Source organism: Cnephaeus nilssonii (assembly GCF_951640355.1).
Source record: "Cnephaeus nilssonii genome assembly, chromosome: 17".
Taxonomy (NCBI): domain Eukaryota; kingdom Metazoa; phylum Chordata; class Mammalia; order Chiroptera; family Vespertilionidae; genus Cnephaeus; species Cnephaeus nilssonii.
Window position 1 is genome coordinate 43716962 of NC_137088.1, and position 19649 is coordinate 43736610.

General features: G+C 40.7%; 1 protein-coding gene across 1 annotated transcript in view; it reads right to left on the reverse strand.

Moving 5' to 3' along the window:
- Positions 1-19649, reverse strand: part of ERC2 (ELKS/RAB6-interacting/CAST family member 2) — a gene marked incomplete at its 3' end in the record, with an annotated part of 881167 nt that overhangs the window by 335898 nt on the left and 525620 nt on the right. Inside the window, exon 13 of the mRNA XM_079794619.1 lies at positions 6960-7120. Coding sequence (XP_079650745.1) covers positions 6960-7120 — 161 coding nt within the window. The remainder of the gene's footprint in view (positions 1-6959; positions 7121-19649) is intronic.

Here is a 19649-nt window from a genome sequence, read left to right on the forward strand (position 1 = left end):
AAGCATCTGCCTCTTTGCCTTCTCTAGACCTAGAACCCTTCACCCATCAGCTATCCCAAGTGAGGCAAGATGTTCAGTTATCACTCAACCTGTTCACTCACTACATGACTTGCCCCTAGTGTACCAACCCTGGTACCAGAAATGAACTAAATATATACTGAACACACATGCATATGAGCAAATGTCTGTTAGAAATACTATCTCTAAAGTTGTCGTTTGCAAAGTTGCTTTTAAGTGCTCAGTGAGATATCATATCAGTTGGCACATATCTTTTCATATTTTATTTCAGCCAAGACTGCTACTTGTTCCCAACACCCTTTTCTCCCTTTCTCTTCCATTGGTACTGGGTCCCCTGAATGTTAACTGGACATAGAGTCACCCAGCTAAAGGCTGCATTTCCTTGCTAGTCTTGCAGCTAAGTGTTACTTGGTGACTTAAATGATGGCCCATGAACCCCTTTCCCCACCCTGGTTCTTGCACCTACTTAGAATGTAAGATCCAGGAATAAAGGGGTTTTTGTCCTTTCTGTTCACTTAGAACAGTGCTTACATAAGTGCCGAAGGCATAGGACAGTCCGTGCAGGTCATGGATGCTCAACAGCTATTTAATGAACGAGCTGTTCAGTGATTCAGCTGTTCATGGATGGTACGTGCCACCTAAAGGACAGAGAGGTTCCTTTCCCCTTCTGCCTTTCTGCTGGCTTGACTGTGGCTCTAAACCACCAGTTTCAGGGTTGCAAGAGAGAAACAAAAATCATGAGTGGTAAGCAACTCATGTGCATGTGTGTGACTGCCTGCAGCTCAACACAGCCGATGTTGAATGCGCAGTTCTTCGTGACCGTAATGCCCTTTCTCTGTGCCACCTGTCCTCCATCATTGCAGGCAACTGAGAAAGCTGCAACGAGCTTATCGGGGTCCTAGCTGACTCGGTTCATTTTTAGAACTGAGCAGGTGGTACATAGCAACAGACAGACTGTGCCATTCTAGGACATATTGCCATATTACTTAATATGTTTAAAAATTGCACACGTTGAAGTTCTTCTAAATAAACCACTGGTTAGAGAAAAAAATTGTATTGTAACCAAAAAAAAAAAGAAAGAAATGCTGAAAGCATAAGGCCAATTGGAATTTGAAGACAGAATCAGTGTATGCTAACTGTTTTGGGTTTACCTAACATATATTAACATGTAATATTTAAAAATAACTTTCTCATAAATGTGTAATTTCATCCAGTCCCCAGAACATCTCTGTAAGTTGGTATATCCTTCTAGCAACTAAGTTTATCAATTTTAAGTAATGATTGCCTTCAAAATTCCTCTCCCAGGCTCCATTTATCCTGTGTAAATTGCCAGGCACTTAGGATTCCTCCCTGAAGAAATGTGATTTGTCTTTTCTCATGTTGGCATGAAGTAAAGAATAAATTGATTATATTATTTTCTGCACCCTGCCTCTCCTTTGAAGGGTACTTACCTAATGAGTGGGTCTCTCAAAAAGGATCCTAGATCAAAGCGGCCAACAGGATAATGCCTTACCTCACTGTAAACTTCTTAAAATAACTCAATGTATACAAAGGCTTTTGAGGCTATCTGGAGAAGATGTCTAAAATGCATCAAAATCCAGTATATTAAGATGAATCTCACAACATCATCAGATAAGTTGAAAATGTAGAGGTCCCCTTAAAACCTTTCTATAACATAAACACAAGAAACCACCAAAAAAATCTAAAATACACACTTTGAATTATGTAACTATTAACCATCTCTCAAAACCCTTATTCACTCAGTATTTATTACTAAATGGAACATATCCGTCAGCTTGTCTGTCTGCCTATTAAATTACTGTGCAAGTTAAAACTGTCCGAGCAAATGCACATAGATTGTAAGTACTATATCTCATGGCCTTCAGCTCCTTTTAGGCACAGATATCAAATTCACCTGCCAGAAATTAAATAATCGAGCTTTGGTTACTGGAATGTAAGCTTATTAACCAGCATTAATAAAACCAAACATATAGAATGATGTTCTTAATGTTATTTTAATAAAATCCCTTTTAAATAGGAGCAAATGTAACAAAACTGAACCACTATGAAATGTTTTAGCAAGAGGTTTTAGATATTTCGAAGTAAAGGAATAATCTTATACACAAGGGAAAGCCAATATTATGCTCTTCTATGGCTGGAAACTGTTAGTACCTTCCAGTGTGAGAATAATGACTGGCAGTTAGAATGCCAACCACTAGAGACCAAACTGAAGAAAGAGGTCCTGGGGGAAGAACCCTACTTCCCCCAGCACCTTACTGAAACTGAGGCAAAGGCCCTCCTTTGTGGTCAGTTCCCAAAAGGGTTCTCAGGCTGTAGGAGGGCATTTTCCATGTCCCTCTCTACCCCAAATAACCATAAGGATCTTTACCGTTGGAAATAGCTTACGAAGTGGGATTCCAAGCTTTGGTTATACAAGAATCTACTTTATTAATCTATCTATTAATTTCTTTCAGTTATTTGTCTGTTCATTTCCTTCAGTCATTTTACTAAAATGCAAACTGGATAAGGTCATGGATTTGTCACTGTTCACTTAGAACAGTACCTACCACATGATATGAGCTCAATGAATATTATGAGTTTTTGAACTAATTTGTCCTTTTATTCCTTAAACACTTATTCGATCCTTACCACATAACAAGTTCTAGATATCCAATATTAAAAGGAAATTCCACTGTAAATAAAATGAAACTAACTCATGAGAAATCTTTAGAGGAATAAAGTAATATTTTCTAACTTTAAATTCAGTCTAAATTTAAACTAAGAGGATAATTCCCTGCCCTGCCAAAGAAGAATGGCAGGGAAAATGTATACTATCTGGCACTTGTCCCAAAATGATATAACACAAAACAAAACTCTGGCCCTGGACAGTTTGCTCAGTGGTTAGAGCGTTGGCCTACACACTGAAGAGTCACAGGTTTGATTCCCAGTCAAGGACACATACCTGGGTTGCAGATTTGATTCCCTGAGCCCAGACCAGGGTGTGTGGAGAGGCAAACAATAGATGTGTCTCTCTCACATTGATGTCTCTCTCACTTTGATGTCTCTCTCTCTCTCTCCCTCTCTCTTAAAATCAATGGAGGGAAAATAGCCTTGGGTGAGGATTAACAAAAAATAAAAATAAAAGGAAACAGTTGGTTGTGGGTGTAGCTATCAAAAGATGGCATGGGGGATCTTTATAATGATGGAACAATATTGTGTCTTGACTATGATGGTGGTTACATACATCTATACATGAGCTGAAATTGATATGTCTCAATTTCACACCCACTCACACATAAATGAGTGCATGTAAAACTGAGTAAATCTGAATTAAAGTTGATGACTGAACCAATATCAATTTTCTGCTGTGATATTGTGCTATAACTATGCAAAAGGTTACCATTGAGGGAAATGTTGGAAATGTACAAGAGACCTCTTTCTACTGCTTCTTGTAACTGCATATCAAGCTATAATTATTTTAAAAGAAATGGAACTATAGAGCAGAATGCTTATCAAAACATTCTTTATATTACCAAAACATTGGCACCAAGATAAATGTCCAATAAAGGAGCAAACCTATATGACAGTACATTGAGTAATTATAAATATAATTCTAGTTTGTGACAGGGAGGATATTCCCTATTCAGTAAACAAAAGAAGCAGGATTTACAACCTATAAAAATACGACCTACTTTTGTTAAAAAGTAAAGAGTATTTGTAAAGGTATATACCAAAATGTCACCAGTGTCTATCTTAATTTTGCTTCTTCATATTTCTTTTTCTGTTCTAAAATAAACACTATTGCTCAAACAAATATCTACACCGCTTTCTGTCCTCTGGGTGGGGTTCAGATAAAGTCTGTGGAGCTCTGGAACCAAAACCAAGACAAGTAGAAAGACTACATGGAAAGCCATTCTAGTTCCACATGAGGATGAGTGAGCTACCTGCAAGAGTCATGGGCATGACCATCACATTATGACCCCATGACTTCCACTGTGAATGCTGTTTCCCAGGACCTGGAGAATTCCTATCCGTAATTAAATGGATGGGAGTCTGGCTTATGCAGACTGGGATGCTGGACCCGCTGCTTTCCAGTTCTAAAACTCTGTGCCATTTGATTTTGCAATGGATTTAACAGACACCACCTTTCATTCCAAAAGCCCCTTTTTATATTTCAAAGCATTTTCACATATGCTGGTTTATATTAATTTCAGTTTAGTACTTTAAAAAAAAAAATCCCTACAACAATTCTATAGAGTAGAGACTATTATCACCTCCATGTTGCTGAAGAGAAAACAGAGGCAACCAGACAGTAATCTCCTGTTAGGGGTGAACGATGAGATCATATCTCCCGACTCTTGGCTTAGGGCTCCAGCTCTTTCCTCTAACACCACACAGCCTCTCCCTTCCCACCAGGGACTGGAAACTGGGTGGATTTGGCTGAAAGTTGCCTGCATGTTGCCTGCCAGTTGAAAGAAAATCAACAATACCTGGCACAGAGTGAAAGTAATTCTGCCAATGATACACACATCTGACTATTCCCACATACTTAGGTTGACTTGGGTTAATGTCGAGTAACCAATATGGCAACTCAGCTTAACAATCAAGAACAATCAAACCTGTTGGAGGACTTGAACAGCCCAGGAGGCTAATGATTCTAGTTGCTGTTCTCAGTCAATACAATTGCCCCGTACCTTTGTCCCCACAGTCCTAGAACGGAGCCATAAGTGGGGTTCTGGGCCAGTTAAATAGTCAATGGGGTTCATATTGGGCTTAGTGAAGCAGGGCTTTGTTACTTTTACCAAAGGAATTAACAGAGGAATTTTGTATTTATTTTGTAGTGGTAGCAGATTAAGCACTTCAGAAATAATGTGGCAATTCACCAAAAGAGGTCTTAGTTAGGTGCTATCTGAAATCATGAAATTAAGTGGGAAAACATACACATGGAAAAGGTTTATATGTTTTAGAAAAATAAATCCAAATTTTAGATAAATGATACTCTTCACAAAGTATACTAAACGAATGATATATTTTCATTGGCTGGTAGCACCATTTACACTCATATATTCTGTTCCATGTGCCAAGCCCTCCTCTGAGGACCTCAGAACCACCCCAGGAAAGTGGTTAGAGGAGGGAACTAGAGGGTCAGTGACGGGCAGGTCACTTTCCTTAAGTCACCAGCCACCAGGAAGAAGCAATAGGATTTCTAGGTCTAATGACTCCCAAACCAGCATGCTTCGCCATTATCTGTTTTCTCAAAATGTTGAAAGAATATGCTCTTTTTATGAAAAGGAAGGAATGAAAATTTCCATAAAATGGCATAATAAATCATTCCAGGAGATAGTTAACTTGGAAGCAATGAGAGAAACTAGGCTGCATATGACCCATAATAGCACACCAGGAGGCAGAAGTGAACAGATGAATGGAAAAGAATAAAGGCTGATGAAATCAATGTGCCCGTAGTGAATAGATTATTGATTGAGGCGATAATGTCAAAAATGCTTGAAATACTATGCTTCTTAGTTACACAAAATCCAGTCTCCGCATGCAATCTACTCACTTATTCAACAAACAAGTACTGAGCACCTACCACATGCCAGGCACAGTTCTAGGCAAAGTTCTGGGCTGGGTGGTGCTCACATGACTTCTTGAGAAAACGAGGTCATAGAAAGAAAGCTTGGGGTAGAAGGTTTGGTTTTAATCCTGGCCAGATGGACTTAAGCAAATTACTTGAAAGCTTTCTGAGTCTCAGTTCCCCCACCTCTAAACTGAGGATAAAAATATCTGTTTTCATTATATCATCTTTTATTAGGAAAAATTTGAGTTTATATGAGAGAAAAAACTACTTATTCTTTGGTCTTAGAGAAACTGAGGTAGTTGATGAGAAATAAAAGTTTTGTCCTCATTATTAAATCTTTCAAAATGTTTCACTCCACATTTTCCATGATCTAAGCTCTCGGGTCTAATGTTAACCATGTGTAAGGCGTGTGGGGTCAGGAGAAGGTCATTCTTCCATACCTAGCCACCAATTTCAAAATCTATGTTACAGGCTTAAGATGTCATCGTTATGTACATTTCCCCTGATTGTGGAAGGAAGGTGGATTGAAATTATTTCGTGGTGCTTATTTTATTTTAAAACTTATATAGAGACATGTTGCTTCTTTAGAAACAGATCCATAGCAATTGATTATTTCTAATATCTTTGAGTAATTTTCTCAGCTATGTTCTTCCATAATGATATTATTTCATTGTGAGGGCAAAATAAGATCTAGGTGGAGATGGATGTGCCATAGGCCCACAGGAATGACCACTGCCCAGCATGCAGCCGTACTTTATTGATTAAATCAAAGAAAAGAGATTGGATCCAGTCTCCCCCCCTTACCTAACCTTCCCCAGAAGGGATGGGGGTGCGGTAGGATTTCCAAGCCTGTTTTTATCAGCTCAGCAAATCAGAGTCCTGCTTTCTAAACAAAGAGGTGCCAACCTTGAGACTCTATGAAAGCCAACACAAGCCAGGCATTGTACACAAGTGAAAAGAATATAATTAGCAAAGTTATAGTCACAATTAGGAAATACCTCCTCAGAGAAGTTTCCACTTAACTCGGTGCCCTGCTCAAATTACTATTGTGCTTAACGAGCCTCGGTCTCTGGGCCAGTTCAGACCTTTGTAACAGACCTAAGCATGCCATCCATGAAACAGAAATACAAAATCGAATGCTCAATGCTTTGTTCTGAATCACAGATGTGAAAAATGTGCAAAATGGATCATGGGAAGCTATAATTTAAAAAAAAATAAGAAGTGTAGTCCCGGAAATGACTAGTCAGGTGTTAGCTAAATGATTCTTCCTCCAAGCTCTTTCTTCACCTCCTCCAGCCTTCCCTTCCCCATCCCTAAAGAGAGATCAGAAAAGAGAGACCAGGAGACAAAAATGGGTACTCACTTCATCTCCAGGATCTCCTCCAGCTGTTTCCTCCTTTCTATTCGGAGGTTGGCCAGGTGCGCTTCCTTTTCAGCCAGGGACTGCTGTGTGGAGGCCAGGCGTGCCTTGGTGGCGTCCAGCTCCTGTCTGGTCTTCTCCAGGGCGTTCATCAGCTCCTCTATCTGAAAGGCACATGCAACGGGCTGTTATTGCTCCTTCATTCAAACACAAGGCCTTGCTTGCCAGCCTGTGTTCAGAAATAGACACAAAGGAATCAGAGCCATCCCTGAACGGGACACTGTATCTTGTTTACTTTGTTCCTGGTTAAAAACAAATGTTGCAAACACCGGAAAAGTCCAAATTTCTCCAAGATCCTCATTCAACTGAATTGTCAAATAACCTTCATAGAAACCCATTGATATTTTTATTAGAAGTGGAAGGTGAGTGACTTGACCCAATTTCAACGGTGTCTGGCAAAAATCTAAGATATTGCCTCCCAGTGGGTGGAAGGCAACATTCAAAATGCACTGCGCCTGGCACAATATACTTCTGTGTGTATGCCCCAGAGTATTCTAACAGCAAGTTAATCTCCGTGTTTCAGAGGTATTCATGTTTGAACCTATCAAAGCCTTGTTTGGCAAAACTGACTTGATGTCCAAGGGGCCTCACCTCACCTCCCAGGCTCACAGTCAAGAAGCAAGATTTGGCCAAAGGTAAACAGAATTTCAGCCACAAAAGGTTCAAGTTTGGTTTGCCCCTGAAGTCTGAGAGGGCTCTAAACTTGAAATAAATGACATGTAACTTTTATAGGGAGCTAATACACCATAGAAATAAGCCAGACTATCAAATAGCCAGGGTTTTCAGCCAGGTTCCACCAAAATTGGACCAAGAAGCCCCAAAGCAAGGCCTTATCCTCCCAAACCACTGGGGGCTTTTAAACACCAATGCACAAGAAGCAGGGCTGGTGTGTATAGCTCTGGCCCAGGGGCTTCCGTGGAGAAGCTGGTGGCATGCCATCCCTTGCAGCCACCCTGATTTAAAACTATGGAAGTTCCAGGAAGTTTCTAGATTCCAGATCTGATGTTTGGGTTTCTAAGCCACCCCTTTCAGCTAAACTTGGCAGAATGGGACCATCCATCACTAAAGGCAAAGGAACACACTTCAGAATGTGTCAGTGACATGTTAAGTTCCAATTCATAAAGACTTTCTACAAAATTTCTGCAGCTTTACGTGGAATTTATTCAGAATAAGCCTTGTAGTTCACATCCAAGGTAAATTACAGGCTTTTAAGATCATCAAACTCTCCATTTTGCCCTGATAAAAAGAGGAAACTTGATGACCATGTAATGTAACTCAAAGCAAAACCCAAAAACAGCTTAAAAAGCAACGAATATAAAGGTTACCCTATTAAAGTCTCAGAACCACACCTGCTTAATTGGAGAATAACAAGCACTATTCTTTAACTTTACAAATATACAAAAATTGAAACACAACCACAAAGCTGTTTAGTTTCTCACCTAAGTTCAGAGAATGCCATACATATGACTAGAAGCCCTTCTACAAAGCAATATTTGGTGAGGCTGAAGCAGAGGTTTTATTTTTCTTCCTTCCTGCCTGTTTTTGATGCATTCAGTAGCTGTGTACAGAGATCAAGAGGGGTCCAAACAGTGGCACAGGAAGACGCTGAACTCACCTCCTCCCACTAATACACTGAATGGACACCCGCAGACAGAGCAATTCCACCTGAAGAAGAACTGGGGGCTGGCTGAACAGTGTCTGCACGAGAAATGACAGAGACCACATAGAAACAGGCAGGAGAGCTGTGGGAACCCACACCCACAAGTCAACCTGCAGTAGGGGTGGAGCACTGAGGACCCTCCTGCAGACACACTGGCCCTAGGGTACAGCACAAAAGCAGTCACTTAAAGGGCACCTAGACTAAATGGGAAAGAAATCAATCCACTGCTTAACTCTAGAGCATCTGCCAATTTGGAGTGGGGAGGCGGGAACTCTCTCTGGGGTTGGAGACTCCAGAGAGCACATTTGTTGTGTTCCCCCACCACCTTGAGTGCAGAGGCAGGAGGTCAATCAGGAGCTCTAGCCGGCTGGCCAAGGCCACCCCTAGTGCACCCCAGGCTCTAGGCTCCAGGTCCCAGGCCCACACTGGCTACACCACTTGCCCTGGGGCTCCAGCCATAGCTCCTGTCCCCTCCCCTAGCCCATGCTAGCTTCTGCTTCAGTTTCTGGCCCGTGCCCCTGACCCCCAAGACTCTCCACAGCCTGTCCCAACTACCATTTCCACCTCACCTGCCAAGACAGGCTCTGGTGTGGCTCATCCCTGGAAACCCTTGGGGGTCACCTGTTCTAGCTACAGTTTCAGGCCCTGGCACAGCTTGTCCCAGGAATTACCATGGCCCATGCCCACACCAGCTACAGATCCAGCCAGACGGCCAGACACCTGGCACACTCACTCTAGAAAGGGGAAGCTCCTACACAAGGCCATCCTTCCAGTCCAAGAGAGGCTGCTATTTTCACCGATTTCATAGATTAAAACTCAGAGAAACAACCGAAGTGTGGAGACATAGGAATATGTTCCTAACGAAAGAACAGAACAAAATTCCAGAAAAAAACCTAAATGAAAGAGACAAGATTACAAACCTAAATATAATCTACCAGGTAACAAATTCAAAACACTGGTGACAAAGATGCTCAACAAACTCAGGAGAAGAGCAGATGAATTTAGCAAGAATGTCAAGAAAGGGACAGAAAATATAAAAAAGAACCAAACAGAACTGATGAATACAATAACTAAAATGAAAAATATATTAGAGGAAATCAACAAAAGATTAGATAATACAGAAGGCTGAATTAACAACCTGTAAAACAGGTAGTGGAAATCACAGAATGGGAACAACAAAAATAAAAGAAAAAAAAAAAAAGAAGAAGAAAGAGGAGGAGGAGGAGGAAGAGATTTGGCTCAGTGGATAGAGCATCAGCCTGGGACCAAAGGGTCCTGGATTCGATTCCAGTCAAGGGCATGTACCTTGGTTGTAGGCTCCTACCCTGCCCGGGTCCTGGCTAGGGCTCCTGCAGGAGGCAACCAATTGATGTGTTTCTCCACATCGATGTTTCTCTCTGTCTTTCCCTCTCTCTTCCACTCTCCCTAAAAATCAATGGAAAAATATCCTCAGGTGAGGATTAAAAAAAAAAAAGAAAAAGAAAAGAAAGAAAGAAATGACAGTAAATTTAAGGAACCTGTGAGACAACATCAAGCATACCAACATTTGCATCCTAGTGGTCCCAGAAAGAGAAGAGAGAAGAAAAAAGGACAAAAAACCTATTTCAAGAAAAATGTTTGAAACCTTCTCTAACCTGGTGAAGGAAACAGACATCCAAGTCCAGGAAGTGCTGAGAGTCCCGTAGGTGTTTAACCCAGAAAGGCCCACATCAATACACATCATAATTAAAATACCAAGTTTCCCTGGCTGGGTAGCTGCATTGGTTAGAGCACTGTTCTGATACTCCAAGGTTGCAGGTTCAATCTCTGGTCAGGACACACATAGAAGAAGCAACCAATGAATGCATATATAAGTGGAACAACAAATTGATGTCTTTCTCACCCTTCCCCTCTCTCTCTAAAAAAATAATAAATCAATAAATAAAAATTTTAAAAATCCCAATAGTTAAGGATAAAGAAAGAATCTTAAAAGCAGCAAAAGAAAATCAGTTTGTTAAACAAAGAGGATACCCATAAGGACTATCAGCTAATTTTTCAGCAGAAACTTTTCAGAACAGAAGGAATGGCACAATATATTCAAGGTAATGAAAGAAAAAAACTAAAACCAAGAATATTCTTCGCAGAAAGGCTAGCTTTCAGAATTGAAGGAAAATAGTTCCTGAGACAAGCAAAAGCTAAAGGGGTCCATTACCACTAAACTGACACTATATGAAATGTTAAGGGGGCTTCTTTAAGTGGAAAAAAAAGGCTAAAAATAAAAAAATGTAAGAAAAAAATCTCACTGATAAAGGCAAACATTTAGTAAAAGTAGTAGATTAACCAAGTATGAAGCCACTATTAATGTTAAAAGAGAAAAGTAGTAAGATCATCTGTAACTATAATAATACATTAAAGGATACACACACACACAATGTGAAATATAATGCCAAAACACGTAAAAGTGGGGGAGGGGGTAAAAAATGTAGTACTTTTAGAATGTTTTTGATCTCAAGTGACCATCAACTTAAAATAGAATGCCATAAATATAGCTTGTTATAAATGGATCTCATGGTAACCACAAACCAAAAACCTATAATAGATACACAAAAAATAAAGGGAAAGGAACTCAAATTATTAAAGTCATCAGTCTACAAGAGAAGAGAGAAAACGAAAAGAACAGAAAAGAACTACAAAACAATTAATAAAATTGTAATAACTACATACCTATCAATGAACACTTTAAATATAAATGAACTAAATATTCCAATCAATAGATATATGGTGGCTGGATTAAAAAAAGAAGACATAAGCATATGCTGCCAACAAGAGACTCACTTCAGATGGAAAGACACACTCAGCCTGAAAATAAAGACTGGGAAAACACATTTCATGAAAATTGAAATGAAAAGAAATATGAGGTAGCTATACATATATCAGACAAAACAGACATTAAAAAAAAAGACTGGAACAACAGGGACAAAGAAGGGCATTACGGTACATAATGAAAAAAGGATCAATCCAACAAGAGGATATAGATGTCAACATCTATGCACTGTATATAGGAGCACCTAAATAAAGAAATAAATATTAACAGACATAAGTGAAGAGATCAGAGGTACTACAATAATATTAGGCAACTTCAACACTGCACTTACATCAATGGACAGATCTTCCATCTACAAAATTAACAAGGTAACAATGGCCTTAAATGAATGCCATTCAATCCAAAGGCCTTAATAGATATTTATAGAACATTCCACCCCCAAACAGCAGAATACACATTTCTTTTTCAAGTGCACATTCTTCAGGATAGACGGCAGTAGGTCACAAAACAAATCTCAATAAATTTGAGGGCTGAAATCATATCAAGCATCTTCTCCAGTCACAATGGTATGAAACTAGAAATCAATTACCAAAACCACTTAAAAAATACAAACACGGGGAGGCTAAATAACATGCTACCAAACAATCAATGGTTAATGAAAATATCAAGCAGGAAATAAAAAATAAAATTTCTTGAAACAAATGAAAACATAATGATACAAAAATCTATGAGACACAGCAAAAGTAGTTCTAATTCATAGTAATACAGGCCTACCTCAACAATCAAGAAAATCTCAAATAAACAGTCTAACTTTACATCTAAAGGAAAAAGAAAAAGAAGCACAAATAAGGCCCAACATGAGTGGAAGAAAATAATAAAGATTAAAGCAGAAATAAATAAAATAGAGAATAAAAATATGTATAAGATAGAAATTAAACTAAAAGCTGGTTCTTCATAAAGATAAAATGGATAAAACTATAGCCAGACTCATCAAGAAAAAGTAAAGAGAGGGCCCAAATAAATCCAACCAGAAATGAGTGGAGAGATGAGAACTGAAAACACAAAAAATACAAAGAATTATAAGAGAATACTATGAATAGATATCCGCTGACAAACTGGAAAACCTAGAAGAAGAAAAAACAGACTTCTAGAAACATATAATCTTCCAAGACTTAATCAGGAAGAAATTGAAAATCTGAACAGACCAATTACTAGTAACAAAAGTGAATCAGTAATCAAAAAACTCCCCGCCCCCCCGCAAAAAAAAATTATGACCAGATAGCTTCACAGGTGAATTCTACCAAACACTCATAAAGAATTAATACCTATTTGTCTGAAACTATTCCAAAAACTGGAAGAGGAGCAATAGCTTCCCAACTCATTCCACAAGCCAGCACTACCCTGGTCCTGAAACCAGACAGAGACATTGCTTTCACATTTATCAAATGTCTCAGTTTCCTCATCTGAAACAATAGCACTTCTCATAACAAGTACTAGTAAATGCAGGTGTTAAACGAAGCAGAAGCCAAAATAAAAACACTTAATACCTTTTTAAAAGAAGAGGCAGCATAGCCCAGTGGTCACGGACAAAACTCGGGGGCTATTGCACTACTAGTAGCAGGGTCACCCTCAGTGAGTTATGAAAGCTTTCTGAGCCTCAGGCATCTCTCTCGTAAAGTGGAAGTAAGAGCAGAACTTAGTTCAAAGGGGTCTGGGGAAGATTCAGTGGGCTGACATGTGTGATCCCCTGAGAACAATGCCTGGTACTTGGTGCCTAGTACCTGGTGTCAGCTTTGATTAATACAGTGCCTGGTAAGTATTCACCCCAGGTTACGTTTGCTTATGACTGAATTCAGGATTTTGTGCTTGCTGTCACCTACCCTAAACCAACCACAAACACATGCAAACACACCCCTGTGCTAACCCCATCGGTCAAGGCTCTGTCATGGAGCCTGGCCCGCTTCACTGGGTGCAGGGATTAAAAGAGGTGGGAGACCTGGGCCAAGTTCTGGCTCCACCAAGAGAATCTCTGTGGCCTTAAGCCAATCTTAGGCCAATACTTCCTAAATGTCGTTGCACATTAGAATCCATTGGAAAGCTTTGCAAAATCCTAATGCCATGGTCACACCTCTACCAATGAAATAAAAATACACGCGAGTGGGAGTGAGGCATCCGTATTTTCTTAAAGATACTGATGATTCCAATGTCACTGCAAAGAGCAGCCATGTCTGGGAACCCTGGACATTACTGACTTCTCTAAGTGGGAAGGAAACAGAGCCACATACAGGATTGGCAAAAGCATACAGGGAGATAATATACACAAAGTATCCAGCCCTGGGCAGGACACCCTGGGAGTGCCCGGTGCATGACAGTGACCATCGTCCCTAGAATGGCTGCTAACCAGGCTACCTCTACCCAACCCAAGTGCCTCCAGTTCTTACTGCCTGCACCTGACTGTCAACCACCTAATCAAATACACTTCCCACTTCTGCTCAACTATTTCATGTGTGTGCTTAGTTGCGACAACTGGATTGTAATCCCCTGGTGGGCTAGGACCATGGCTCTGTCTTCTCTGGAAGCCCCATAAATACCTGCCACAGCACCAGGGTCCACACTCAGTAAACACCTGAGGGAGGGCAGGAAGAGGAATGCAAAATCGTGACTCTGAAATACCCTCCTCCTTTGACCCAATGATGGATGAAGTGTAAGCTCGAACTTGAGACTTTCCTACCCTATAAATCAGTGGTCCCCTCGCCATCCTCTGTTTGCCGTCTCTTTTCTAGGGAGATAAGGAGGCCCAGTGACCCAGCTCCTCAGGACTTATGCCCATTGCCACCCCAGCAGCTGCCAAGCATACCCAGGAACCTGCAAGTTGCAGGATGGCACAATAACAAGGTTCCAGGTTGAGCTGGAGTAGAAGCAAGTAGCTCTCCCTCCTGCTATGCTTTCCACAGCGTCGCCACAGGGCCTGGGAGATGAGCGCTCCTTCCTCCCCTCATCCCCGCCTCAGCCTCGGCCTCAGCGGGCGTACCCTGTGTGCCCGGCACTCTGCCCGCACAGTGACAGACCTGTCCTCAGAAGCTGTCTGGCTTGGCAGGCAAGCTTAAATCAAACAACAATTTAATCACAGCTGTGATTTAAAAATTCATTAAAGTACTGAGTGATGAGCAAGAGGAAAACGGGAGCCAATCCTGCCCGAGGCCCATGGCCAGCCTCCCTGAAGCAGAGTGGCCTGCTGAAGAGGGGGGTGAGACACACCTGCTGGTGACCCCCCTGGGGGCGGGGGATCGGGTTCACAGGGACCTGTTGCTGGAGAATCCCAAGGATTATGAGCCAATAGACGCTTTGGAGAAACCCAGCAGGAAAGCAACCCATTTGTGTCCATTTGACACAGCATTTGCTTCTTTTAGAAGCACATCTCTGGGTAATTCACCAGACAGCATTTCCTGAGTGGGGGAAAAATTTTTAGAATGGCTGTTTAATTCCTAAAACACCAACCTCAATGAAAACAGAATTCACAGCAACCTCAGAAGTCTTCTATATATATGTAAGATATTCCATTTAAAATAATTTCATAATCATAATAATAATAATTTCCTAAAAGATCCCCAGATATGGCAAGACTAGTATTCTAATCTTACATCTATAAAGCTAAGATTACATTTTAAAATATGTTGGTTATAGAACATAATAATTAAAGGTTTCTTCAAGCTAGGTGTCTAGTTTCACCAGCTAAAAAGAAAAAAAGCAAACCTTTAAGTAACTATATGTCATTTCTGCCTTGATTAGTCATTCTATGTGGCAAATCATAAAAATTCTCTTGCAAAATGGCTAAGTTACCAGGACTACCCCGTTGTGTTTGAATAATGCATAGCTCTGTACCCTTCCAGAATAATGAAGCCATCAAGTGAATTTCTAAAGAGCCTCGCGCTTATAGCCAGCTCTGCAGAAACTGTCGGGACTTTTAAAGTGAGCAGCAGAGCCTTAAAACAATAAAATAAAAAACCTGTTTAAGACCTGAAATCATTAACATGTGTCGACTTACACTTACACATACATTTGTGTTGTTTAACTAAATATTTGAAAACCAGCTTCTCTCTCAGTTATCTGCCAAGAGCCACGCTCCGGGTTCTGTGTGTCTCTTCCCGACACGTGGCAATGGCCGGTGCTTTTCAGAGGCGTGCTTGGCAAGGGCTGATCTTCAAATATTTTGATAAAACGAATTTATTTTTCTTGAATTATACGTCAGTATTGAGTTAGTATCTATTTTGTGTTAATAATTTGGACTCTTTAAACAGCTTTTAAAGCTTTATTTTAAAAACAGATGGGCTCTCCGGGCCTCACCATCACCATCCCTCCTGGCTTTCTGTCTTCGCTCCATCCAAGGGGATGGCAGTCAGTTTGCACAGAGCCAATGAGATCCCTGCGTCTCAGGTCACAGCAAAACCGGAATGGGAACTGGTCTTGTGGGAAGAGCTGGGATTTGGCTCAGTTCAGCTCTGGACACCGAGAAGGTCACCCCGAGATCAGAAGGTGAAGGTAAATGCCAAGACCCTGCCTTCTTGACAGCAACAACTTCTCAGACAGAGGCTGTGGGCGAGAATCCTTAAAACAGGGACCACTAATCTTATTTTTCCAATTACTCTTATCTGACTTCTATCTCCAGCTCCTCCCCACCTCACCATGGCTGCCTTACAGTGACACCTTTTGGAAAAGGTTGAAACTGAAAATCCCCAGGCTGCTTTCTGCCTGGACCTGACCATCACCCTCAAGCCTGTGTTTGGGCTTTGTGTTCTCACTGAAGTTTAGGCATCCAGGAGCTTTGCTTAGATGTGTCACCTCTGATCCTTCAGCTGCAAACAAATACCGCATCAAGTGTTCGAGCTTAAGCTCTTAGATTCTGACTCCATTTTAAATTCTCCCTTTTCCCCATCTCTCTCCAGGCTCATGAAGGAAACTTCACACCATAATAAAAAACGGGGGGAGGAGAGATGTGCAAAATATGTGCATCTGATGTCACAGATGCGGTTAAATGGACAGTGTTGAGCCGCAGCGGAAAGGTGTCTGCAGGAAGCCTGAGCTCTCATTCAGGGCTGCGCTGTGGCACCTCCCTGGGAAAGGGCTGTGTGGGGCGTGCTCCTGTGTCCCATTGGTGTAGGTACTGCATGGGCAGCTGGGAGGGACTCTGTTTATGTGTGCACCGTCTGCAGCACGGCAAGGAGCTGGTCTTTTCTCTAACAGAGTCTGGAACATTCTTGAAAAGCAGTTGAGGGAGTGGTTGGTTAAGAATGTGGACTCTGAAGCCAGAGGGCTTAAGTCCAATCAGGAGCCAGCGTGCTGACCCTGTGATCCTGGGAAAGAAAGATACTTGCACTCTATGTACATCAGTTTCTTCCTGTAAAATGTGGTAAATAACTGTACCTCCTAACATCCTTGTGAAGTGACAACAGTTACAATAGTTATGAGCTTGGCACATAGTAAGCACGCAGTAACCTGCAATCATTACCAACAGTGATGTTAGTTTAAACACTGGCATTTCATTTTCAGCCTATTAGAGGGTAAGCAAGCAGGACAGAGGTTTGCGCTTTCTTACATTTTCAGAATGACACAGTATTTTTCATCTTCAATGGAATGGTGAAATGTTTACTACTAAGTCTATTTATAACAAACCAAATTACCATTTTGGTAATCACATGCAAAATGTGTGTTCATATTTTAGTTTTAGCTAAATTCCAAACACAGTCATGCAGGAACCCAGGAAGATATGAGAGCTGTGTTGTCCAACAGAACTCCCTGCTATGATGGGGGGGATTCTCGTCGGAGCTGTCAATACACATGCCACTAACTACCCATGGCTGCAGAACCCTGGAAATGTGACTATGCAACTGAGGAACGGAATTTTCAATTTAATTCCATTTTAATTTTAATGAACTGGAATTTAAATGTAAATAGTCATGTGTCTAGTAATTACTGTATAAGAAAGAGCCAGAACATCTAAGTTTTACCACTGTATTGTCCAAAGGTGATGTTTAGAAATCATTTCACTCTTTGTAGAAATTATGCCTTTTATGAACATATGAGATAAACTTGAAATTCAGTATAATTTACTAATTATACTGAATAAATTCATGAATTACTATTTGACTATGTAATTCCACTTTAGGAATTAATTATATGAACATAATAAGGGTTGTGCCCGGAGGAATTTATTCTTAGGATATAATAAACATGTTCATTATAATTTATATTTATTTCTTATATAAATCAGTGTAAAATTGCGTATGTATATATGTACATATGAGTGTGTGTGTGTGCGCGCGCGCACGTGTGTAAATGTTGCAAATAATTGGATACTAAATCACAGACATCCAGTTGTTATGTTGGTCAGACATTAAACACTAAGTAGAAAGATTTAATGTAAATGAAAGATGTTCAGGAAATCCTAAATGAGAAAAGCAGGTAAGTAAATAGTAAATACAATACAATGCAACTATGTGTGAGCTTTTAAATGCATATTCATAGAAAGAAAGATGAGAAGAAAATGTGCCAAAATATTTATGGCGGGTTTGTTTCTAGGCTTAGAGATTTCAGGTAATCTATTATATTCTTCTTGGTACTTACTGCAGCAAACATGAATTATCAATGTTAAAAAAAAAGTAAATTTTTTAAAAATTGCAACCAAGGAACATCTGCATAGAAAGTACTTCAGTTCTCATGAAAAAATTAATTGCTGGTAGACCATAGCTTCCCAAGGCCAGTGGTAAATAAAGCAGAACTGAGAGCAGGACGGGGCCCCCTGGTGGCAGTTATGGGGCAGCTACCCTCAGCCAAAAGGACCTCAAGACAGGCTACACTTTCAGGCATGGCTGCTTTGCCCCTGACAGTCACTTAGATTTATGCTGATTATAATCTGGGTTCACCAGGGAGTGCCGGAGTGTTAGTGACTCCAGAGCTGTCAACAGTCACTCCTGCCACCTCCACCCTGCCCACCATGTGCTTGAATGTGGCTCATTTCACCTTGCTCCCTACTAACATTCCTATGGGTTTTGGAAGTTCAGCATGGTTGTTTGCTTGTGATTTGTTGTTTGTTTGTTTTGTTTTGTGCCTGTTCAGCATTTTCTGATTTTGTTGTTGTTATCATTTTGTTTCTGCAGCACACAAAATACATTGTCAGGCCCTAGAAAATCAAAACCATTTGTCTATGCCACTGGGCCTCCTCTATTAGTAAGGTCTATTCATTCCCATTCAACAAGTCAGGGCGGTGTTGTCAAATAGACCTAAGTTTTTGCAATGCAAAGATCAATTCTGAGGCAATCCCAAGGAGGCCTGACAGAAGGAGGCCTCTTTGACTCTGCAGGAGATCCTGTTGGTGGTGACAAATTTTAATCAGCCCAAATCAAGCCTGGCTCCAGTCCCTTTCCTGATTCCTTCAGGATCCTCGCATCACAGTTCTCTCCTTAAGTAGTAGCTAGTGGCCTCCCTAGTGCCATCTTGGTGCTTGAATATATGTAGTCTAATGCATCTTTGTATCTTCACACTGGGCCCAGCATCGCAAACACACAGTAGCTGGTCCACAGATAGTAGTGGGAGGGGTGCCCAGATGGAGAAAAGAAGAGAAGGAACTATACCATGGAACAATAATCATTACCTCTGCTTTCATTAATATGGTTTCCGAGATCCCATTTGACCCTCATATATTCCCAAAGAAACAGGGCATTTAATTGATGGGTAACCCAAGCTCAGAAAGGTAAGGTATTTACCCAAGAACTGCAGGATGTGAGTCTGATTGTTGGGTTCGAATACAATGAAACAATTGTTAGAGGGGGCTACACTGAGAGAATCTGGGAAGAAACTCTGGAGCATGATTCCCTCAACAGCAAGGAAAGACATTGGCTCATTCTTCTAGTGCCCCCCTTCCTGAGCACAACATCTAACATACTGCCAGCACCCACAAATGCATGGATGAACATATTTAGTGAATGAACCTTGAGTCCCATTTGAGTCACTGGAGTAGAACATTCACTATGTGCTTTGATTTTAGCAATGTTCCAAGTTATCTTAGTTGACTTTTCTATTTTCTATTACTATGTAACACATTACCACAAATTTCACAGCTCATGGTTCTGTAGGTCGAAAGACTAGGCAGGAAGCACAATATGAGTAGGTTCTC